The sequence below is a fragment of the Tiliqua scincoides genome, chromosome 7, assembly GCF_035046505.1.
Source record: "Tiliqua scincoides isolate rTilSci1 chromosome 7, rTilSci1.hap2, whole genome shotgun sequence".
NCBI lineage: Eukaryota > Metazoa > Chordata > Lepidosauria > Squamata > Scincidae > Tiliqua > Tiliqua scincoides.
Genome location: NC_089827.1, coordinates 74590691 through 74615975, shown reverse-complemented (window position 1 = coordinate 74615975; position 25285 = coordinate 74590691). Strand labels below are relative to the sequence as shown.

The 25285-nt window shown below is 41.4% G+C and overlaps 1 protein-coding gene across 1 annotated transcript in view; it reads left to right on the top strand.

The window, feature by feature from the left end:
- Positions 1 to 25285, top strand: part of TRHDE (thyrotropin releasing hormone degrading enzyme) — a 253931-nt gene that overhangs the window by 60766 nt on the left and 167880 nt on the right. Inside the window, exon 3 of the mRNA XM_066634507.1 lies at positions 14926 to 15052. Within this exon, the coding sequence (XP_066490604.1) occupies positions 14926 to 15052 (127 nt within the window). The remainder of the gene's footprint in view (positions 1 to 14925; positions 15053 to 25285) is intronic.

The following is a 25285-nucleotide window of genomic DNA, read 5'->3' as shown; positions in this document are numbered from 1 at the left end:
GCAGGAATAATGAAATAAACTATTCTAGTGTCAAGGAAACTACCACATATTTTTCGTAGGCCATCTTTATAACCATCTCATACACAATGGATTGGAGTCCATATACAGGGTGAACCAAAAGTAGTAAATGATAACATTTATTTTGAGATTACATATACACTTGTATTTTGAGATTACATATACAGTTATATTTACTAATACAATTAAATATAATTTAATATAATATAACACAAACGCCATAGTTATAATGAATACCATTGTTATAGTATAACCCTAACACAAACCCTATTCCACCTATGGTCCACCAACTTTGGTTCACCCTGTATATTGTTGATGTCTCATTCTAGTTACTGTTTTTAACTGTAAATAATTTCAACAGTGTCTGCCCAGAACCTTTAATTACAATTCTGTGGTCTTGTTATATTGTTATCAGAACAAATTTATGACAAGGCCAGTGGAGCGAAATATACGACTTAAATCATACAGAATTCAGGCCAGATCATATCTGGTATATAATCAGTAGTTTTACTGAGGCTGCAGTTCTACACTTGTTTGGGAGTAAGTCTCATTGAACTCAGTGACCCCTACTTGCGCTGTGTCACAAGCCTGTGCTTGACAAGCATAGGCTTGTGCTGTGAATCAGGGACAGCATAGGGCATTCTTCTATGCCACGGGTCGCCAGCCTTTCAAGTTCAGGGCTCCTGGACCTTTAATAAATAAGTAGAAGAGGGAATTTCAGCAGGAGCAGCTTGTCATCCCATCAGCAGAATAAGCAACAAGGTTGTCATAGTGAATATGTAAATCTCTAATTGGATTGAATGCACTCAGACTTAAGAGATTCTAGAGGGACTTGAAATTTGTATGAGTTTTGAGAACACAGTCCCTTTGCAGTCTCTTCTGTATAGTCTCTCAGGGAGGCATTTTCTTGGCCTCTCTGTCTTTGATCCATAGTAATTGGCTTCTTTTCAGAGCTGACAAATAACACCTGAAGCCAGTAAGATTTATCCTGTCCAACTTTCCAGTACAGATGCGGCTGCAATGCAGACCCAAGATAAGGGAACAAATGTTCTTACCTTTAGGACTGCCTCCCTCGTGCAGGGTACAGCTCATGCCCTGTTGGCATTGCTGCATCAGAGCTGGAGAGTTGGATAGGATTGGGCCCCCAGTGGTCTTAGAAATCTGCACGTCTATGCACCCACCCACCCACAGCCCCATGTTGGGGCTTATGTGTTCTGCTTTGGCTTTGTTCAAAGTCAGTGTGTATGAAATGTTTCCCAGTTTTGAGTAACACTTTTCTTTCAAGATCATGTCATGAGGTTGCTCTTACTTTGCTTCTCCATGTGGTTGCGTGGCTTGTGTATAATATATTTTGATACTCTTCATATGTCACAAAAGTGGTGAGGGTGCTGCTAAACCACGGCCTCATTCTCTACTACTAATACGTTACAGTTACACGTAGATGCAGCCAGTTCCGTATGCCTTAACCACAGGATTGTAACCCCTGATTTGACACTGATTGTGTGGTTAAAAACCTGCACTACTGACCCTACTTATGTAATGCTGGACTTTTAATCATTACAGAAGCAGAGTGGAATGAGGACCCAGATAAGCAGATCCCACACCATTTATACAAAGAGCACTATTTTCATGCCTTCCGTAGACAATCACTGAAGGAATGACTGTTTTGTGTAATTCGTTTTATATTTTTGTTCTTTGATAGCAAAGACTGTTCTACTGCTCATCTGTCACTTGTGTTGTTGTTTGCTAAGGGACAGCAATTAGCATTATAGGTACAAACGCAGCATTAAATATTCTAATTAGAACATCAGCCAAAATGTTGTGTGTGCAGGGGAGGGTGGATAGAGAAATGACCAGTGAGTACCCACACATGTCTTAGGTGGCAGTCACAAAAGTCTGTATAGACATTTCTAATAACAGTTTCTTTGGTGGTTAACCAGTCACAGAAGGTCAATAACATACTGTACAAATAGTCATTATTTTATGGGATTTTTACCATGCCCACTCAAACAAAACCCTTTCCATTCTTAAACAAGGAGACTGGAAACACAGTGAGTACTGTTGTCTTCCACTGTGATTGGGGCATGATTACTCTGAAGAGTGGGACTTACTGCAAGGAGGATACAGACAATAAGCTGGGAGAGTTGTGGGGGGGGGAATTCAAGCCCCTGCAGCCTAGAAGCATGATCCAAGACAGGTCTACTCTGAAGTAAGCCCCATGGAGTCCACTGGGACTTACAGCACAATCCTATGCATGTCTGCTCAGAAGTCTGAACTCAGTGGGACTTATTCTCAGGTAAGTGGGTGTAGGATTATAGCCTTTGTCTCACTACACTGTGGGAAGAAACGGAACAAATTGAGGATGGGGAAGAGAGAAAAGGCTCTGACCAGACGCAAGCAGGCTATTATTTGATCCAGTCCATAGGACAAACCATAGAGGAAAGGCTGGAGAGGTGCAGAGAGAGGGAAGAGGGGGTGGCTAAATACAAACAGACACTGATTTAGTAGTAGGGAAAGCACTGAGGAAAAAAAGTGTGACAGAAAGATACAAAAGGAAAAGGAGAACTGGAAAAAAGAGAGACAGGAAAGAAAGACTGGACAAAAATAGACAGTGAGAAAAAGCAAAGAACAGAGTGAAGAGAGTAAAACATTGCTGGACAAATGAGTAGAAAAAACATGTCCAATTAATAAAAGTGAACACATCGCTCATTTTAGGGGCTGGTAAGATGCTGCCACATGTGTGGTTGGTCTGTGGAACTCCTTGCCACAGGATGTGGTGATGGCATCTGGCCTGGACGCCTTTAAAAGGGGATTGGACAAGTTTCTGGAGGAAAAATCCATTACGGGGTACAAGCCATGATGTGTATGCGCAATCTCCTGATTTAAGAAATGGGCTATGTCAGAATGCCAGATGCAAGGGAGGGCACCAGGATGAGGTCTCTTGTTATCTGGTGTGCTCCCTGGGGCATTTGGTGGGCCGCTGTGAGATATGGGAAGCTGGACTAGATGGGCCTATGGCCTGATCCAGTGGGGCTGTTCTTATGTTCTTATTTTGTTGGAGGCCTGTTCATGTATTTGTGTGTGTGTGTGTGCACGCGCGTGCGCACGCTCTGTCTGTCCTTGAACCATACCAATCACATTGGAGGACTCTAAAAATGGAAGCACTTGTTGAGGGTATCTCTATAGGGTATTGATTTTCAATCGCTGTGCTGTGGCACGTTGGGGTGCTACGAACGGTCAACAGGTGCGCTGTGGGAGTTTGGGGGAGGGTCCTTTATTAATAGGTCCATTGGGGGATGTGAGCCCCCCACCAGAAGTGCAGTGTGCCTTGTCAATTGTCAAAAAACTGGTTGTGTGCCTTGACAATGTTGGTGGAAGTAGAGCTACTGTGGTGGAACTGTGGCTGCTCCAGCATTCAAGGGCATGGGGCAGACTCTGTGCTGCTCAGACTGGAGTTCCTGAAGTACAGGTTTGCACCCTTGGCTAAGTCCAGTGAGATTTCCTTCTTCATTGTTTCATGTAGTTGAGTGATCTCAGTGGGCTGTTGAATGTTTTCCTTGTATTTTTAACATTTTTACTTGTGAAGGCTAAAGATTTTCTTCTAGTCTCCGAGCTCAGTCTGGGAGCTGAGGGGAAGCCCTCCCTTTGATGGTGCTCTTGTTGACGGTTCCAGCCCGTCATCCAAAAGGAGGTACTTCCCAGAAGTAAATATTTCATCACCCTTGGAGCCTATGAAATACAGTAAATTAAATTCTTCTGTTTTCTCTGCTTGCATTGCAAAATTCCCTAGTTAGTACAGCATTGACAAGGATTTATTGCTTTATATTGACAAGGAGCAGCCATTGCTTTATATGTATATAATTGCTGCATTTCAAAGGTGTTACCAGTGTGCTTGTTCTTTTTTTCTGCAGTGTGGCAATATAGGGAGAATACCTAAGAATAATAGATTACCACATGGGCAGATTTTCTCTCAACAGGCTATATTTTTCTCTCAGCTGATTTTATCTTTGAAAATCGTGATCTTGCAACAGTTTCCCCACTGGGTACAATGAGTTATATCTGAGTGTAACCCCTTCCCAAGTTGTACTTTTATAGACTACAAAAATTGGGAAATATGGGGATTGCCAAACTTCACTTCAGTTTGTACAGCTGTACCTTTTAATATCTTGAGTCCAGTTGGGTCCATTTTGCTTAATGCATTTTAAAGATTCTTCTACACATTGTTTCTCAAACTGTGGGTCAGGGTGCACTAGATGGGTCATGAGCCAATTTCAGGTGGGTCGCAGAGTACCAATCTCAGATGCCATTGAACAAAGAGAGCTGAAGACAACGGTACAGAGTTGCTGGGCAGAGCAGGGCAGGGTGGGGAGGGCTGTGTGGTTGGAAAAGGATCCGAGTCTGCCTTCTGCTTTGACTTCCAAACTGGAATACTTGAATTCTGAGCTATGCAAAAGAACAGCATGAGTGCTTTGAGTAATGGGACCTTTGGCTGATCGCGGTTTAAGGTTGAAGCCTAAATTGATGACGTCCCTTCTGGCCATGACATCTCTTCTGGGTCATGGGTTCTGACGGATTGTCATTCTAAGTAGTAGGTCCCTGTGCTAAAAAGTTTGAGAATTCTAGCAGATTTCTTTCTTTCTTGTGTATGCAATATAATAAATATATGTTTTTGCCTTATGTTTTAACCAGTTGTGTGTTTCATTCAGTTGGGATAAAACTGAAGCGAAACATTCAACCCTGCATGTAGCAGACTGTCAGGGTGTTTTTTTTTTGGAAGGCTGGCCTCTTTCTTTAAAAGGGCAAATTTGTAAGCTTTGCTAACATTCCATTTCTGTTTCACAATAGTAGTTCAATAACCTCTTCTAGATATGATTAGGTCAAAATCTCTTAGACGTGACTTAGCATACATTACATCCGTTCCTCATTAAGGAGCAAATGATACTTGCCTACTACATCAAGTGGCTTAGAGCATATTTTGAATAAAGTTGTGACCAGCTGGATTAAAGCACCAAACACTCAACAATGAATGTAGACATGCACATAACGTTTCATAAGATAGTGCATATTTATAGTGACTGATTGGCTGTTCCCAAAATTAATGGGGGCAGCAAGCACACTCGGAAAACATCCAAATATCCATTTCTCTACTTGTATTTTACACAGTGTCTGTGCAATAAAGTGCCTAAAAAGGAGGCAAACTAATAATTTAATAGTTTAATAACTCCTCTATGGAGAACTCGTGCAAGGAAAGCGCCCTACAGGTAGACCACAGCTGCGATACAAGGACATCTGCAAGAGGGATCTGAAGGCCTTAGGAGCGGACCTCAACAGGTGGGAAACCCTGGCCTCCGAGCGGCCCGCTTGGAGGCAGGCTGTGCAGCATGGCCTTTCCCAGTTTGAAGAGACACTTGGCCAACAGTCTGAGGCAAAGAAGGAAGGCCCATAGCCAGGGAGACAGACCAGGGACAGACTGCACTTGCTCCCAGTGTGGAAGGGATTGTGACTCCCGAATTGGCCTTTTCAGCCACACTAGACGCTGTGCCAGAACCACCTTTCAGAGCGCGATACCATAGTCTTTCGAGACTGAAGGTTGCCAATACAACAATACAACGTATACAATTTATTATAAATTGTATAAAGTATTTAATACTTCAATTATTTAATAAATAATTTAATAATAGTTTCAGTGTACACCGTATGTGAAGTAATGGAGACCTTTTCCCCCTAGTTTTTCATTCCAGAGCGCACCAGGTATACCCACTGGCTTCCTATCTACATCAGAAATAGGTTGTTTCTGAAGTCATCAAAGAGATGCTTTCCAGAGATGTTGGGCATTTCCTATGACCCAAAAGAAGTTCTCAGCTCTGCCTTTGGATCAGGCAACAAACCAAACATACACAGCCTAATCCCATCCATGTCTCTGCTATAGGATGCAACCACATTAAAATGGGCTATGCTGCTTCCTATGGTGGGGGTGGGGGATTTATTAGGAGGCTTGGAAGAGGTAAGGGAACATATTTTGCTTTTCTTCCTTGTAAACCTCCCAATCACCAGTGGGTCTTTGGTTGGTGCAAGTTCGAGGAAAGGGGTGTGTTGGGAGTCAAGGAAGGGGATAGCATACTGGCGTAAGTCGTGCACACCAGGACATATCCCCTCTGTTGGGATACCCCTACCCCTGCTAATTGGGTAAGAGGCACTTTTTCAAGTGGGTGCTCCTTTTTTTAGCAGGGGGAGAGTAATTGGCCCACCTCACCCCAGCACTGTCTGTTCTAGTGGCTGTCTGCTGGTATTCCCTGGCATCTTTTTAGATTGTGAGCCCTTTTGGGACAGGGAGCCATTTAGTTATTTGATTTTTCTCTGTAAACCGCTTTGTGAACTTTTAGTTGAAAAGCGGTATATAAATACTGTTGATTGTTGATTGTTGATTGTCCCCTGATATACCACTTCCACTCCCCAGTGTCTGACCCATTACACCCACCCCGTGTCCTGTTACACCCACCCTGCCAATCTTTCGTTCCTGTGCAGAGCCAGGTGCTGGAGTGGGCCTCTGCTGCTGCAGCCATTTCAGGTGGTGGACCTGAAATGGCTGCTGGCAGCCTGCTCTGTGTGATGCTGTAAGGCCTTTGTGATCGTAAAACTAGTGTTAGGATGTCACAATAAGTTTGGGCCATCGGAATGTCAAGGAATTGGGTGTTGCAGTGGGCTTAACAGAGGACTCTGCGGAATTGGAAAGATGCATGGTTCCTGGTCCAGAACTAGCACAGCTTCTGTAAATCACTGAGAACTTCCAAGAGTCATTTCAACAGTCATGAACAAGGTGTAGCAACCCAAGAGACCTCCATGACGCAAGTCAACAATTTACATGATGTGATGTACTCAAGAGGAGATTCATTTGTGCAGTCTCGGGAACTTGTGAACTCTCTGGGTGTTACAGCTCTGGGGGACTGAGCTGCACAACATGGAATCACTGAGGCAAGACAAATTTGCAAAGGATATTATTGTAGATAGAACTGTGTTCACCTACAATCAATCAAAAAGAATTAGCTGATAACACTGAAGCAACCACATTCTCGAACAAAGTCTAAGTGAAAGCAGCAGATGGATGATCTAGAAAATAACTATGTTCTTTTTAGTGGGAGGGTTCACAATTTCCCTACATGTTCTGATGACCTGAATCTATTGGGCCAGGTGTGTGTTTGCTCACACACACACTTTTTATAAAAAGTTACTTGGAACACTTGCAAGTAAGTAGTTGATTTCCAATAAAGAAAAACTCAGCAATGCAGAATGAATTTTCTTAACCAAGTTGCATTGTCTACAATACTATATATAAACCACTTCTGGAAGAAATCAACTGTAGAAAGGCAATTCCTGCTTGCAAGCTCAATTTAAGCATCATTGACAGAGAAACCAATGCTGAGGAAAGAATATCCTGGAGAAGTATAGGTCATGAAGGAAAAAATCATATAAACAGCTTACTTCAAGGGAACCTGTCACATAACAGGCAATGGTACATTGCCACATTTGCATAAAATGTGTTGCAAAGAAGACCTTGCAAATTGGTGTTTGATCCCAAAATGTTCAGTATGATGAAGCAATTTGGAAATCACAGTGTCAGTTTTTGAGTGTAGGCAAAAAGTCAGTTGAAAATAGAGTTTGTAGGAGCTGTTCAGCTAAAACTTGTGATAAAGCCATACTAACACTATATCAATTCAAAATTCAGGGGGTGCCGCACTCAAGAATGCTACCTCACATAAAAATAATTATACGCACAGATAAAAATAGCCTTCTCCCTGACTTGCTACCTTTAGAGCAGCGTTTCTCAACATTTGTCCCCAACCTGACCACTTTGCATGGTCCACCTCTTGGAAGTTCCACCAGAAGTAACTGGTGATGATGTTATCACCAATTACTTCTGGATTGGGAATCCAGATGCAATGTGGCAAACACTGGTAAGGGGCCCAGGAGGGCTTTTTTGGGCACATGAAAAGCACAGGCTGGAGCTCTGCTGCTTATTGCATTGCACTGCTGGTTTCGCTGCCAGGCAGTGGGGGTCTGGGGGTCTCGTGTACCACCAGACACCACCTCAAGTACCACCAGTGGTGTGAGTGCTACTGGTTGAGAAATGTTGCTTTACAGCTCTTTGGCATGCTCTATTCCTTTTAAAAAGCAGCAGCACTTTGTTAAGATTTTAATAGCAACATTCCAAAAGAGATACAAAAAAACCCCTCGAAATAAGTAGAATGAATAAAAGAGTAGTATAAAACAGAACTGGAAAGATTGTGAGGGCTATTTGGCCTTATATTCTGCACATGCAAACTTAAATAGCACAAGTCCCAGGAGGACTATACCATAGGGTTTTCTGAGCATGGACATTGACACTTAATTTGTAGGGAGAGAAGCATTCTTGTTGCAGTTTATATTATTTGCATACCCTGATGGTATGATCAGACCAATAGTTTTTACATGATAACCATGTGAAGGGGGAGATAGGTCTGTTCTGTGTTCCATGTTCTGTTACTGTCTGCAGTCTACCATGTCTACATGTTCTGCATGTAGCCTTGCATCTCATTGAAGAGGTACCAATTTCCTGGTCTCACCAGATACAGACTAGTTTTGCCCCCATCCTTCATATTTGGACTTTTTCATATTCTGAATTCACACTATTGTACCTGTGCATCCATATTGCCCTATACCACAAACACTATCATGAGGTCTGGTCTCCCTGGAAGGGTCTTGGAGTACTTTGATTGGCTGTTAAGTGTCTTCTGCTCCACCATAGGAAAGTGGATTGTATAAGGGGTGCAGGGAGTTGGGATTTTCTGGTTTGTTTTTTTTTTACTTCCTCATAGTTTTCTATGGGGTTGTTGGTTTAAATACCAGCTCTGATCTTGCTGTAGCATTCTCCTGATACTTGGGGCGTGCCCATTCTCTGGTTGGCATTTAGGACGTGGTAGTCACCATCCTGCCCACATTTCACTCATGTCTCTACCCCATTTTGTGATGTTTGCCTGTTGTAATAGCACTGACAGGGAGGGCTATAGCAGTGTGCATTGCGCCAACATCTGGACCTGTCAGCTGGTGGGACTGGATTTGTGCTAGTAGAAGTTCATTACTACTGGTGGGGCAACCATTGTGAGGATGTACACCATATCCTTTAGTGCTCAGAAAGGAGTTTTTGAAATATAGGATTGAACTAGCCATCTATGAGCAATGACTGGTGACTATAAAGCACCTTTATTAGTGGGGCTCCCTGTGGCTTTAGCAGTTTAAATGATACTCATCTCATTGAGATGTCTGCTTGCTTCAGTGACAGCTTGCATGAATTATTTTGTATTTTGACATTTTTGTTTATATTGTTTAAAACTGAAAGCAGACTGTATGGAAATTATGTTTTCCTTGACTTCTATCCAACTGTGCAAAATATTTCAAAACCATCCTGGGCTTAATCTTACTGAAATGAAACTAATATAGAATTAAGTTCTTAGCTTAAATATCAAACAGCCTGCAGGGATATGAGAAATAATTGCATATTATTGTCAGTCAAACATATTTAGCCATTAAAAAAATCAGGTGAACATTATTTTTCTTGCATTCTGAAATGTATGCTGACAACTTCATGTATTCTCTGGTATTGATCTTCCATATTTCTTGTTGGGTTATCCTGTGGTTCATTATTGTGCTTTGCCTTGGTCTGGATGACAGAGTTTCCTGGTTTAATTGCTTGTGATTTATAAAGTCAAATAAATTGTGTTATATTTGTCATTCATCCACCCCAAATCGTGGTCTTCCTAGTTCAGCGCTTCTCAAACGTTTTAGCACTGTGACCCACTTTTTAGAATGACAATCTTTCAGGACCCACCAAAAGTAGAGTAATTAAGCTGGAAGTGATGTCATGACTGTGAGTGACATCAATTTAGGCTTCAAACCTAGACCGTGATCAGCCAAAGTTCCCATTAAACCGCGTGCTCGTGCAATTTTGCATAGCTTGGAATTCAAACATTCCAACTCGGAAGTCAAAGCAGAAAGCAGATTTGGATCCTTCTCCAGCCACACAGCCTTTTCCCCTTTCCAGTGCTCCATCTTCCCACCTATTCAGGACAAAGCACCTTGCCTCTCTGCCACTGGGAGCCCATCCTGCCCAACAACACTGTACCCAGTATTTTCAACTCTGTATTTTCAGTGGGGGCTGAGCTAGATGCTGCACAACTCATCTGAAATTGACTTCAATTCACCTAGTGTTCCCTGACATTACTTCATAAAATTAGGGCCCAATCCCATCCAACTTTCCAGCACCGGTACAGCCGCAATGCAGCCCCAAGGTAAGAGAACAAATGTTCTTATACCTTGAGGAGGCCTCTGTGACTTCTTCCCCAACACAGGAAGTAGTACATACTCCATTGGCACAGCAGCACCAGCGCTGGAAGATTGGATAGGATTGGGCCCTTAGTCTTTTATGTGGAAAAGTAAGGGAATAGTCTTGATGAGGGTCACCAAAATTCTACACTTCTACGCATATGCAGGTGGGATAGTGCTGTGATGTAGCCTGTGGTGTGTTTGTCCTTGTGACCGTAAGGCAAACTAGATGTACTGTTTTAAATACGCCTTCATTGGTGGCATTAGACTGTTACATTTGCTTGTACTGCGTAATGCAGTTGATGGAGAATGCAGTCCCTGCAGTTGATGGAGAATGTGCAAGATGGTAAAAGTTTTGGAGGCAGTACAGTAGAGGCATATGTACAGAAAAGTGGTAATTCCCAGTGTGTTCAAATCATTGTTCAGCACAGAGATGTTTGAAGTGTGTTGCTGCTTCATGTGTAAAAGTACCATACACTTTTTGTAGTTTCCAAACATATGATTGAGAGCATGCATTATTCATCTCTGCTTTAGCATTTAATCTGGTATCGGTAGCATTACATTGTGTAGGCTATGGATACCACCAGTTGCGCGCACTCGGTGGAACTTTGTGGCACACTTGAACAGGACGAGAAGGGCACATTGCTCCCTCTGCAGCTGCTGTGGTCTCCAAATGGGATCCCATCTTTATCCTTACCCTAAGACCTCATAGACCTCTAGATGGCTTTTCTAGAGCAGGAGGTCTGGTCTAGAGGGTAGAGCCTCCGTTAGCCTGAAGATAACATCAGAAGGTCGCCAGTTCGAGGACACTGGCAGCTCCCTGAACGGCTGAGAATGGCGAGACCTTGAAGCAGCTGACAAGCCCAGCTGAGTGATTCCACCTGCTCTTGGCTGCCCTCCATGTGAGAGATGGAGCTGCTTGTCAGCCTGCGTGGGAGAACTGGAGGCCAGAAGTGAGACCAAACCAGGAAGATCCATTCTGAAATGTTGTTGGTTTTTGAAAGAGAGAACCTCTATGATTGTGAAAATCCTCTTGAGGGATTTAGAAATGCCTGCCTATGTAAACCGCCTTGAATAAAGTCAGAGGAGTAATCTGATGACCAGAAAGGCAGTATATAAATACCTAGTTGTTGTTGTTGTTGTATTTTATTTATTTATTTATTTATTTATTTTCTCCAGTCACTAATGGGGTGTAATGAATGTGTCATTGCACTTGTGCTGTGTGGGAGGTTGGTTATACGAGTAAATAGACCCAATTAGCATGGCCTGGGCTTGTTCTCCCTTTGTCTCTGCTTGCTTCCTCTACAGCTCTCTATTTTCTATTGTTTTTTTTTCATTCTTTTCATCTTCTATCTAAAGGTAGACATAAGTCTTTAAGACTTGTTTAGCCATTAAAAGCCATGAAACTTATGTCTTACGGAAGGCGGATTCACCCTTCCTGCTGTCCAGGATTCACGGAAGCATAACTAGGGCTTCGATGGGCAGGTCCCCGAATGGAATCTGAATTTAACATTTTCCCACCTCAGCCTGTAGTGCTGCTTGGGTTGGATGAAATCCTCTTGCATCTCAGGTTCATCCCCCATCTGAAACACTCTCTGATACTACTGTCGGGATCAGGGGTTACTACGCTCCTTTTTGACCCAGCCACGAAGTGTTGTTTTGACAACTAAGTGAAGGAAACACTTTTATTTCAGTGCTGAACATTTATTTCCTAATTAGCTAACAGTTCTAATAAGCATATGAAATGTCTGGCAGGATATAAAAACACATCAGTGATGATACCCTTGACACAAGGCATAGTGGAAAATTAAGCTTATAAAAGTTCATCTCATCCTCGAATGTACTGTTGTCTCTTTCTGGAGGGAGAGAGAGATTGCCCAGAAGACGTGTGAATTCTGGCTTTGAACCAGAGTCTGTCTCTTATATACTAAACAGACTGTTTATTTACACTTAGCTGTCAACAGTTGGATAGGGAAGGAAGAAAGGATTTCAGGATATTACAGTGCAGTCCAACAAAAGATATGAAAGCATGTTCTGTACTAGGTCTGGGAGTGTCTTTCAGCTATTCAGCCCAGGTGTTTTGGAAGGTGGTGGCCTTTCACACTCAACGTCCCAGGATGGAGTGAACAGGCATTTTTCTCTTAGATGAAAATTCCATTTGAATGCGCTGCTGCTGACTTACAGCCCAGTCCTGAGCTGCTCGGTGCCAAAATAGTGACCGCTGTATTCTAAGCGTGCCCGGCAGCTGCCAGTGCAGAGTTAAGAAGCCCCATGTTGGTCTGGGAGGCCCAGCGTGGGGTTCTGGATCCAGCGGAGCAGAGCTTTTTTCAAGGTCTCTGTTTATGAGTAGAGAGCTGGCTCCCAAAATTACTGTGGTCATGGCATCCTTCTTTCACGGTTGTCCCTTCTTCCTGGCTCTCCCCGGTGCTGCCATCTTGCAACGCTTGAGATCTAATGCAATTCAAGATGATGGTGCCCGGGATAGCTGGGAAGGATGCCAGGGTCATCCCATGTCATCCCTGTGAGTTGGTGCTGCAGCACGCAGTTTGAGAACCACTGAACACAAGAAGAGCTCTGCTGGACCAGGCCAAAGTCCAGCTTCTTGTATCTCACAGTGGCCCACCAGGTGTCTCAGGGAGCACCCAAGACAATAAGAGACCTACATATTGGTGTCCCCCTTTACATCTGACATTCTGTGATAACCTATTTCTAAAATCAAGAGTTTGCACATGCCTAACATGGCTTGTAACCTGTGATGGACTTTTCCTCTAGAAATTTGTCAAATTCCCTTTTAAGGCATCTAGAACATCACCCCATCCTGTGTCAAGGAGTCCCACAAACTAATGATATGCTGGGCAAAAAACTATTTTATTTTGTCTGTTCTAACTCTCTTGACATTCAACTTTAGTGGATGTCCCCTGTTTCAGGTGTTGTGTGAGAAGGAAAAGAGCATCCCTCTATCCACTTTATCCATCACCACATCATGTGGCAAGGAGTTCCACAGACTCGTACATGCTGAGTAAAGAAATATTTTCTTCTGTCTGTCCTAACAATCTCAACAGTCAATTTTAGTGGATGTCCCCTGGTTCTGGTGCTGTGTGAGAGGGAAAAGAACATTCCCTACATAATTTTGTATGTCTCAATCATGTCCCCATTCAGGTTCCTTTTTTTCTCAACTGAAGAGCCTCAAGTGCTGTAGCCCAAACGCTGTAGCCACTGGGTAGAGAGCCTATGAGTGTAGGAGGTATACAAGCATTCTAGTGAATCCTCCTGCCTGTGTTCACTATGTGCATAATGATTGTGTCAAAAGTGTGACAGCCAGGCCTGCACTTGAGCCTCCTTCCTGGTTCACACTAGAGGTGAAACCACACTGAGGCCCAAAGGAACACTCAGGTGGCATAACCTAATATTCTGAACATAACTTTAACACTCTTGCCCGGAAGACAGGCTACTGGTGGTGTAGAATCTGAGGAAGCAGAGTAGGAATGCAGGATGTTTGGTGGTATTTGGTGGTTACTCACATACATTGCTTACATATGGGTCCCGTTAGGGAGAAGGGCGGGATAAAAATAAAGTTTTTTATTATTATTATTATTATTATTATTATTATTATTATTATTATTATTATTATTATTATTATTATTATTATTACATATTGCTTGCCATGTGCTTTTGGACACAAGCAGAAGTAGACAAAGTTCAGTTCCTTACACATACAGCTTGTTCTTGCTCTCACACACACTCACTTTTTGTCTGGGCTTTGGACATTTGTAAGGTTCAGTCTACAGAAGCAGTGAAGACAGAAACTCACAAGAATGGCTGCTTACTTTGGTGATTCATACTGGAAGATAGCTAACCTTTTTTGGGGAGGGGGCGAGGCTAAATGCAACATCTATTTCCAAGTGGTGTAAGAAGTATGAACAGTTTTAATAGATGTACTGAAATTTTGCAAAGAGGTGCCTATAGCAGCCATGGACATGCTTCAGGAATGTTAATTTTTTGTGTACACAACTAAGTTTATAAATAGTTGCTTATGAAGGCTTATTTTGCTCATCAAGAATAACTGTCAGTGCCAGGATGAAGTCGAAAGAATGAATTATTATATTAATTACTGAGCCCTCCAACACTTCCAGGGTTTGATGTAAAGTATCTTTAACAAACCGTGAACCTCTCTCCTACTGAGCCACCTCAGTTTTACATCTAAAGTAGGCAAAGAACCATTATCTTAATCCACTGTGCTATCGTTATCTCCCCAAAACACATGTAAGCAATTACTCTGAATATTTATATTTGATGCAAGATGTATTAAAAGTCTTTTTATTTGGAACCACAGAGTTACAATTTTTGGTGGTTGATACTCTCAACTTTGTAAATTTAATTGTATAAGCTCTGCTATTTGTGCCAAGCTGTCTATCCTGCTCTTATTGAACTGCAGAGAGAAAATTCAGAAGAGAATGAAATTCAGCAACCTTGATCTGCTTCAGCTTTGAAGTTGAGATGATTTAAACTGGTAGAAAATGACAAATCTTTTGTTTTCTTTTTCCCCATCAGGTGAGATTGTATGCAAGACCTGATGCCATCAGAAGAGGATCTGGAGACTATGCTCTAAATATTACCCGGAGACTTATTGAGTTTTATGAAGACTACTTCCAAGTGCCATATTCCTTGCCAAAATTAGGTGAGTTTTTTTCCTGACAATCAGAGCTTGCAAGAAGAAGAGCAAGTTCATATTTGTGGTGTACAATTTTCAAATAACTTTGTGGACTTAAGTTTTCCACATATCTTTTCCAACAATTTAGAGAAGAGGTGGGTCTCTTATTCTGTCTGTGAACAACAGTCCAGTTCGTATGGCTGTGATTCACTAAAAAAAAAGAAGACATTTTTACTGATTTATTTCTAGATTTTGTGCGAGTGTGTACGCAAGTTGCATCTCACTGCCACTAAGCATTCAAGCTGTCATTCCCAATCATCATATTAACTCTGGTGTTTCTGAAGGGGGGGGGGCAAAATGCTAAGTTATTCAGGTGCCTGAATGTGGTGTACAATACCCCTTCCCCTACAGAAGTGAGAGTGAAGCAGAGGCATCGCCTTCACTTTGCCCCTCTGCTCCAAATGGCTCTGAAGGTGAGGTGGTGCGGGTGCTTTACACAGACATTCAATGGGTCTGAAAAACTTAGTGTTTTGCCCCCCCTTCCAGGAACACCAGTGCATATTAATACCCAAAATGTTATCAGCATTGGAAGAAAAAAAATTTGTTTTTTTAAATAACAATTAATATTTAATCATAATTCTTCTTATAGATGTGACTCTCCCTAAGCTCATTTTGCATTTCAGTGAGCAGCTTAAGTTCCCCTTCCTTGTTTTTGTTAACATACTTTTCCCGCACCCCGGACTATTTCACAATGTGTTGTTCCTCCTTAGGAACATGTGGGACCGAAATCCAGGAAACACATTACTCAGCAGCCCTTTTTGATCAAAAGTGTTTTCTGATTTCCAGCCACAGGTGTTCCTCCCTGGAATTCAGGGCCTCCTTCATTAGAGCACTGGCCTACTGAGCGGCATTATTCTTAGCTTGGCAGCTAATGGCTTGGCAGGAGATACCTTAATTGATGCTCTTACAAGTGGTGTTTTATGCATTTTTAATAAGTGTGAAATGGCATTTCTTTTTTCCCTTCTCTTAATTGGTGTGTTGTATGCAAGATCATATTAAAGTTAAAGCTGTTACCCAGAAGCTTGTTAACATGAAACAGCACTAACGGTAGTTTATCGCTTTGTAATTTGATGTCTGTCTGCAGTTTGTCCCATATAAGCTTTTGCCATGAAAACAGGGATGCAAGTCATTGACTTGCAACACAGGAAGGAGTATGCTTATTGAAAAGTAAGGCAGTGGTGTCAAAAAGTTAAAAGAGAAACACTATGAATTTCTTCTTAATTAGCAGAAAGGAACTCAAGAGTAGTTAATTATAGATGATTGAACATTGTAGTTGGGTAACAGCAAATAATTACGAAGTCACCTTTTGTATGTGTTTTTTTCAGGTAAATGTGCTCTTTGATTTCAATGTATGTTGTGGAGATGGTAGGTTTTACCTAAAGTAATTTATTGTCCATAGCGTACTTCCTGGATTGTATGTAGATGAAAACATACATATGCAATAAAATAAATAAGTTATTAAACTAGGAATATGTGTAGTAGAACTATGGAAACTATAAAACTATTTCATCTGATTTTTTTAATTATAAAAAGCCATAAACTAAAGGCCAAGTCCTATTCTACCCCCCCCCCCCACTGTGCAGTGGGGAGAAAGAGGAATGCACTGTATCCAGCAGGGTGGGGGGTGAATTGGAGGCTTCAGAGGGGGAAGGGGATTTAAATCCCATTATCCTCCAAAAAAGGGGTCGGGAGGCCACAAACAGGAAAGAAAAAATCTAGCCCATGCCATCTCTGCTGTATCCATCCCTTCCCATTCCTCCTTCCGCCCCCCCTCCCCACCCCTGCTGTGCTCTGGCAGGTCTGGGGAGATCCACCAACATCCTGGGAGCACTGTCACCTCCCTGGAAGAAACTATGACAAAACCATGGTAGAGGGGAGCTGGTGTTTGTTCTTTGTCTCCACCACAGTTTTGATCCTGATCATGGGCTCTCCTGTGCTATTTTGGGGAAGAAAAATAGTCCATTTGCTTTCAGTAATTTTTTTCCCTTCAAATTAAAAAGGAAAAAAAAAGCCCACGGGGACCGCTGTAAATTGGGATCAAAACCACTGCAGGGGCAAAGTACTAATGCCCTCTACCATGCCTGAGTTTGACCGTGTTTTGTGACCCCTTTCTTGATATTTGTGGGAAAAATCTCACATCCAATAACATCGTACAATTAGCTTGATATTTAAATACTCTGTGGTGGACGGGTTCAGAAAATAGTCTCTAGAGACATATATAAGGATCTTTGTCGGAGTTGCTTGATGGTCCAGAAATCTTTCTTGGTGATTCTTATATGCACTCAGTACATCTTGCAATAATATTTGCTGAACCTTTAATGCCCAAAAAAGGTGTTGTGGTTTGTACCTTCCTTTTAAATACTAGTGGTTTCCTACTCCCCAATGTTCATTTTACTAAAGTAGTTCAGTTTTGCTGACATGGTAATTTCAGAAAGGATAAAACTATTGCTGTTGCCGTCGAATTTGTGCCCAGACCAAGAAGAAAAATAGCAGCTATCCTGTATTCTCTTGCATTGGGGAAGAGAGACTACTGCCTTCACAGTGGGAACTTCACAGCAGCCGCTGCTTTCAGTAGTGTTTGCAAGCTATTTTCTTTTCTTTGCAAGCTTCTTAGGAGGGAATAGCAGTAAACCACTCATAGATCGGCTAGCAAAAAGTTAAAACTAATCTAGTGTTGAGTAAGTGCAAACCTAACATCAGTAGTTGTAGCAGTAAAATCATGACAAGCTGCTAGTGGAAACACACTAATTCCATACTCATTTGGGGAAAATTGGTACTTTATTTTTTATGTTATTGTAGCATGTATCTGAAGACTCCCAAAGTTGGTATGTTGAGTTGTTAAGGGTAGTTTAGTTCTGTTTTCTTTATTATTATGGGTATTGATTTGTGTTATGCCAGACTTGTTTTACTTATCTGAGGTTGTTATAGGACATTCTTGGAAGCCTGTATTGCCAGAGGGCAATGGTGTTTTTTTTTTTGATTTGGAAGCAATAAATGTATCAGGAGGTAAAGAAAATGCTTTTTATTGATAACACTCAAGCAGTGCTAACAATCTTAAGGAAACAGGAAAGAGAGCATGTTTTTTGCCCCTTGGGTTTCTGGGAGCACCAACTCAGCAATGGGTGGCCCCTACAGCAATGGTATACAACACCCCTGCAGACAGTCTACTCACTGGTGCTCACGGATGGATCTTCTAATAGTTATACCCCAATTAGTTAGAGAAGAAAACATATTGAAGAAGGAACTATCAGCAAATTGATGTGCCCCTGATTTGCAGGTTTTGGATCTTGAAACAAAGCCCAGTACTTTCCAAGAAGAGATAAGCAGGGGCAGAAAGAAGATTCAACAAACTTCCAGGTGCCCAGTCTTTGCCTGGTGACCTTGATTGGGAACACTAGCAAGGCTTAGAAGAGGCACTCAGTTAAGGGATAAGAATAGGATAAATGTGCTCTTCAGAAGCTTCTACCGAGCAGCAAAAATATACTAGAGCAGACTACTACAGCAGGCTTTTGACCCTTAAAGGGCACTAGAGGATCAAAAGGGGCATGTGAACACCTCTTTCTTTGAGATACTACTTCTGTGATATGCTACTACTATGTTCCATGTAGACTAGACTTCCTGTCATTGTACATATACTTAAAATTCTGTTGGCATGCAAGCACTTTATCATTATCAAAACAATTTTTATGGGTTCTTGCTCTTGTGCAGTTCTTTGAGGTTCAGAGCTGTAGCTTGAAGGTTGCATAGCTGGTGTGCTTCTTTCAACATGGATGATTTATAGTAGCTTCTGTTTTGTTTATCTGAAAAGAAAATTGGAGCACTACTTCATGCACACATTGATAGTTGTGACTGAATGGTGATCTCCACTTTTCCACATATACCAGTAACAGACAGCTGCCTATAGACAAACCGTTAACCCAAAATTGTTCATGGCAATCAATTAACTCTAATAGTCACCCACTCCTTCCAGCAGGCAAAAGTAAACTAAAAGTTATTTTGTATAAGAGGTGTATTCTCTTTGTAAAGGAGGAGGAGCTGTTCTAGAAGCCAGAAGAAAAGTAAGTAGTCTAGTATTATAACTTGTTTCTGTAGTATTTGTGTAGAAAATGGTATCATGTATTACACAGTATAGCTGCTCTCATTAGAATAGGTTTTTTGTGTATGAATTGTCTATTTCCACTTTTTTGTAACATACTGGTATTTATCCTTAAAAAGTTTCTATGTGAGATTTTATGAAATTCTTTATTTAACCCAGAAATTATTTAGGTAAAAGATTTGATGTATGGTCAAGTAAAATATGACTTACTGTTTCAAATGAGAATAAGAATTTGGTTATGAACTAAGCATATTTTTTTCTAAACATTCACCTTAACAGTGTGAGAAACCGGTCATTTTGATGTCCTGTTCCTCTGGGTGTTCTTAAAGCAAGTCCATGGAGGATGAATACAAAAACAGATTTTTAGGGCTTTAGGGAAATGCAAGTAATGTTTCTTAGAAATGCTCTGTGTTTTTTTTCTGCTTTGAATTATTTTTATTGATTTTTCATACTTTTCTTCTGTCATAGTGAAGTTAACATATAAAAGGAAAAGCACTTACAAAACAAAAGGAAGAAAGCATGTAATTGGGCTACGCATTTGAAACAATTATAAAACATAGTTCTAGTCAAGTGAGTCTTTCCAGAATTGTTGATGTGTCACTAGTGGCCTTGTAACTGAAGAGTGTTTGGAAACATGTGAAATAAAAGGATACCATATTTTTTTAAAAAGTCTGGTTTACTTGGTTTCTTTAAGTGTCATCCTTGCCCAAGTATAACAATTTTCTGTAGAAGGAAAGGAATCTGCCTTCCAGTGTAATGTGATTTCAAGTCTAAACTCTACTACTAATAAAAAAAATAAATATTTATGCAATACATCAGAATGCTCCTCACTTAAAGAGAGAAAGGAATGCTAACCTGGGATATGAAATTAGGTAGAAACCTGGGATCTGAAATCTTGGGTGAAATTAGAGATATTTCAGGGGGAAAAAATTGGCTTCCAGTAATCTTCTATCTTTCCATATGGCCATCATTGTGGTAATAGAAACCATATTCATTGCAACCCTTCAAACATAATGATGTATGGTTTTTGTGGATGTGCTGTAATTTTTGTGGGGAGAGGGATGATGCAGTTGTTTAAGAAGATTCTCTCAAATTACATCTGGTTGCTTTTCTGTGATTATATGAAGCACCCTCTTCCCCTTGATTATTGAGTCTAGCTCTTTAACGTTCCTCAAACATGTATCAAGGGCATTGAATATAAAAAATACCAATGAACACTGAACTGTACCCCCTGCATTGCATATATCTTAATCACATGCATGTGTGGATAATATTTTTTAAAACCTTGGAATGTAGCTGCAAGAATGAAAACAGAAACAAGGATTAAGCATTAAGGACAAAAAAAAAAATCCAGCTGTAAAGGTGACTGCTGGGCAGTATCTCTAGCATTGATTCAGAGAGTCATTAGAACCAGTGCACTTCATGGGAACATATCATCAATTCCTATGTTGCAGTCCACTGCCTTTCCCCCTCTCATTATGGACAATGTTTAAGTTTTACCTGTGCAAAGAAGCTCAGAACATTAATATCTATGACCTTAATGTACAAAGTCAGCCAAAACACAGCAGCTGCCATTAATTGACCTCAGGTTAGGCCCAAGCAGAATAAGAATCAGTGCAAGAAATCACAATTCCTAAGTCATGGGGATGGGCGTACTGTGAACAGAGCAACTTTAGGCCCTAGCATCCAGTGGTTAGAAAGCCCATCTATAAATTCTTTATGGTTCATTAGCCCTTCCCCTTGTGCTCCTGCTTGTGTTTACTTCAGATCTTAGTTGACCACTCTCATCTGAAACCAGAAGGTTTTCATTAAAGTGACCTTTAGCATCATCAAGCAGCAGAGGGGATTCATTGACCAGGTATACAAGATCCTTCATCTCCTTCATGTTAGCGTCCATTAGAAATGTTCCCTCTTTATTTATGAAGAGTTTGAAAGAAAATCCCCCAATGGTAAAATAACCTGCTGCTCTATTTAGTATTTGGAACATTTTCCTACATTTCAAGTTATCTGGACAGAGGTCTTGGAGCAGCATAACATCCCCTTCCCCTTGAAATGTAATGGTTGGATGACTTGAAATTATTTCAACCACTTCTTTGTAGGGGAAAGCAGGGAAAATTGATAATTATATTTTTTGAAGGACTGGAATGAGATGATGGAGGAAGGAGAGCCTTGTGGTTTCTCTCAAAATCGTCCTCTGAAATTTGAAAGTTGGGTCCAGTGCAGAGACTTGAAGATCTTCTAGCCTTCAGGACCAAGGCAGTGCAATAGCATCACCTTCTTCCTATCTGGAGTGAGGTCAGTACATTTTAGAACTAGTAAATAATTCTTGATATATGACTTCCATTGTTCCCATTGGGGGCTCCAAGGGGTAAGCAGGAAGAAAGATGGAGGTGGAATATGTGACATGGTTTAAAGTATTAGAAAAGTGCTTGGCGTGGCTGGTGGCTTTTATTGCCTTTCTTTTCCTTGAAAAGTGGGGGTTGGGGGAGAGAAGTGAAACACAGGTCACCCAACAAATAAATAACAAACAAAAAACTAGTGGCCAGTGGACACTCGCACAACTGAATGGTGTTCTAGTATTAGCACTGATGATTATTATTAAGAATATTTATGTACTGCTTTTCAACAAAGAAATTCACCAATTGGTGTTACATTACATTCTGTATTAAATTACCTATTGAACGATATGTAACACGATGGCATTATTCATAAATACCAAGGTTTCCACAATTATGAGCACAAATGTCAAGTTTCCTTGACCCCCCTCAGGGCCTTGTATGGGGGCAGTGAGGGACTGCAGCTGTAAGAATAAACAGAAGAGCTGCAAAAGGCTTCCTGTTTAAGCTTCACGTTCCATGAAAAGTTTGCTAGGCACATTCCATATGAGTCAGTGGCGAGCAGGAACAAATAGCCTGTAGCTTAATGACTGTTCTCTGCTGTCTCCATTCAGAAGTTTTGTAATTATCAGACTGGAAACACGTTCAAGTGCGATATAGGTATAACCGATTATCCATGGATTTTTCAGCTGCGATTTTCTCAATATAATGAGAAGGACCCTTTAAATCAGGGGTCTCCAAACTTTTTGGCCAGAGGGCCGCATCAAATATCTGGCATGGTTTCGAGGGCAGGAAAAAAAATTTAAATATAAAATGTAAATAAATAAATTAGAGATGGAACTTACATGAGTGAATCAATGAATAATGGGCTCATTCATTGAACCTCTCTGGCCCTCAGAACACCCTCCAGACACAATCAGAGCACAGTTCTGGTCATGTTCAGTTGAGTGGGCCAGAGGCTTTCAGGCGACAAGAAGTTGGTTGCGGGCCGGAAAGAGGCTTGCTGCGGGTCGCACCTGGCCCTTGGGCCTGGGTTTGGAGATCCCTTCTTTAAATTAAGGGAAAAATATCCTTTTACTCAGCCTCACTTACCACTGTAATGAAGGAGAGTGGTAGCAAGAAGCAATTCAAATGAAATCAATCAATCAAACTCTCCTGGAGCTTAGAGCAACCTAATTTCAGTTTACTTTGAGGCAGGAGACCCATCCCTCTCCCTGAGTGTGTGAAAGAATGCAAAGCAGAAGTGGTTATCACTTTCCTCAGAGTGAACTGAAAGTAAAATGTTGATTGATTACCTTCCTGTTGATGCTGTCCCTCATTACAGTGGTCAGTGAGGCTATGTTTAAACAGCTGAGCAAAGGCACATTGTTTTTTAAAATTAATTTCTTTTAACATGATTTTTGGCATCTATGTGGATTCTGGGAGTGGAAGCCCTGTGGTTGTTGAGACACAACTTGTATAGACACATTGAGTAACACGACCGTTGTCATGCAAAAAACTGTGTTATAGCTGCATAATGGTACTCATCCTATGTGTCAGCAAGAGAGAGTTTTGTCAGCTTGAGTTCTGAGTAAAGCAGAACCACAGCTTACATGTTGGTTCAGGGAGCAGGTGTGGAGTGAATGATTCAGCAGAATCAGCAAGCACCTGGGACAGGCACACCCTGGGTGTGACCAAGCCAATACAAATTGGCTGAGCTAACTATATAAGGTTAGTTTGAAGGAGCTTCCAGTGCAGCAGTAGGGGAGTTGATGGAGATAACTGTTAGGCTGCTGCCAGTGACTGAAGAGGCTGGATACTGTATGTATATGATATTACTGACTTATGGACTGAACCTTTGACTGTGTATTATTGGAAACTGATTTGGACTTGTTATACTGGAACTGACTGCTCTCCGTGCTGACTATTGGACTGTTTAATGACTACTCTGAATGTGATATCCCTTGCTCAATACAACTGCTGAAAGTACTCTGCTGTATTTGATGTGTTTTCTTGCAACCTGCTCACATTGGGACAAGACTGGGAACCTACACCAATCTTCTCAAAATTGATACAAAAACCTTAATCTTTAACAAGTTTGTTCCACAGAAAAAGAGCAGAAAAAAGCACATGCAGCATTTTAGCAAACTATGCTGTAATGGGCCTGGAAGTGTAAGAAACTGTAGTAAACATTTTTCTCCCTTTTTCATTTATTTTTGATAGACAAAAGATATACTGAGATGCGTAACACAGACCAAAATGTGCCATTAAAATCAAGTCACTTAGGCCTTATTTTCAGCAGTGGTGGAGAAAGAGAAGTTGGAAGAAGCCAGAGAGACAATAACTGGCAACTTTCCACATTCTTTGAAGAATATATTGCTGAAGGAAACAGAGGTTCTGTCTGCTGGAAATAAGCCATTAAGCCTGAGTAACTTTGCCCTTCTTCGTGACCCAGAAGGGAAATGCCTGAAAGCCCAATCTTATACTTACCGTGGAGAGCCACCCATCCTCAGTGCCTCTTTAGAGATGTTTACATTACTATTACAAAAGGCACTTTGGCAGTGCACGAGTTAAGACCCAATCCTATTCAACTTTCCAGCACTGGTGCAGCTGCAATGCAGCCTTGAATAAGGGAACAAATGCTTCCATACCTTGAGGAGTCTTCTCTGTCTGACCCCCCCCCCCCACAGGATGCAGTGCACACCCCTTTGGCACGGCTGCACTGGCATTGGAAAATTGGATAGGATTGGGCCCTTAGTGTGCTACAGGATTTGCCACTGGGAAGAACTGTGCCTTCTTGTCCATGTCACCTGATGGTTCTCTCTCTTACCAGAAGAGGTAAAGAGAGGGGTGGGAAGGGGGTGAAACAGGGTGGAGGATGGGCAGATTGGGTACTGGGATGGGGTGGGATCAGCAACAATGATTTTGTCAATATCCTAACCCCTTCCTAGGCCCCTTCCTGTGACATGGGTTAACATGGATTGTCACAGGTCCAAGTTAGACCCTGTCTGTGCTGTGGCTTGCCTCTGTGTAAGGGGATGATTATTCCTTTACCCAGAGGAAGACCTCTACAACTACCCTCCACTATATAATGCAGCAGTTGTCATTTTGGCATCATTGCATCAAGGGGGGGTGGAGAGGAAAAGATTGAACCCTGAGATCTGAGCATCTGCAAAAGCTGTGGGAGGACTGTGCAAGGTTTGTTGTCAAAGTAAGAGATGTTAAAAACTCAACAAGTAGGTCTTCATCATTTTTACTATTTCAGTAGTTGTTTCTTTTACCAGTAAGTTGTGTGTTAATTTCTCCTGCTGTACAAAGTAAGGTGTGGTTTAATTTGTCTAGCTGTTTGATGAGTTTCTTAAAGAGGACACCCACATCCCAATTGGCTAAGAGTTTCATCTTCCATATGTGTAAAGCTGTCTCTTTAAAAGGAGTAAATAGGAAGGAACAAGATAATAGCGTATAAGTCTTCAGGGTACTTCTGTGGGATAGCAGGGCTACTGAGTTAGTTTCTCAAAATAGATAGATATTTTGATAGATAGATACATAGATATTTTACTTAGTTACTCTCAGGTAGGATTACATTTTTTCAGTCTCCATTTTGGCAGATGAAATAGATTCAAGGAAAATGTGGGGAAGTACTGAGATTTATACGCTGCTATGTGACACATAGCTAAAACATATCTTGTCATTTTGCATGGAGTATCTGTGGATCTCTTGAGTGTGTCCTGGAAGTGCTTTATCTACTTACTGAGGGTTAAAAGCCTAAAATCAAATAGACCTTTGATG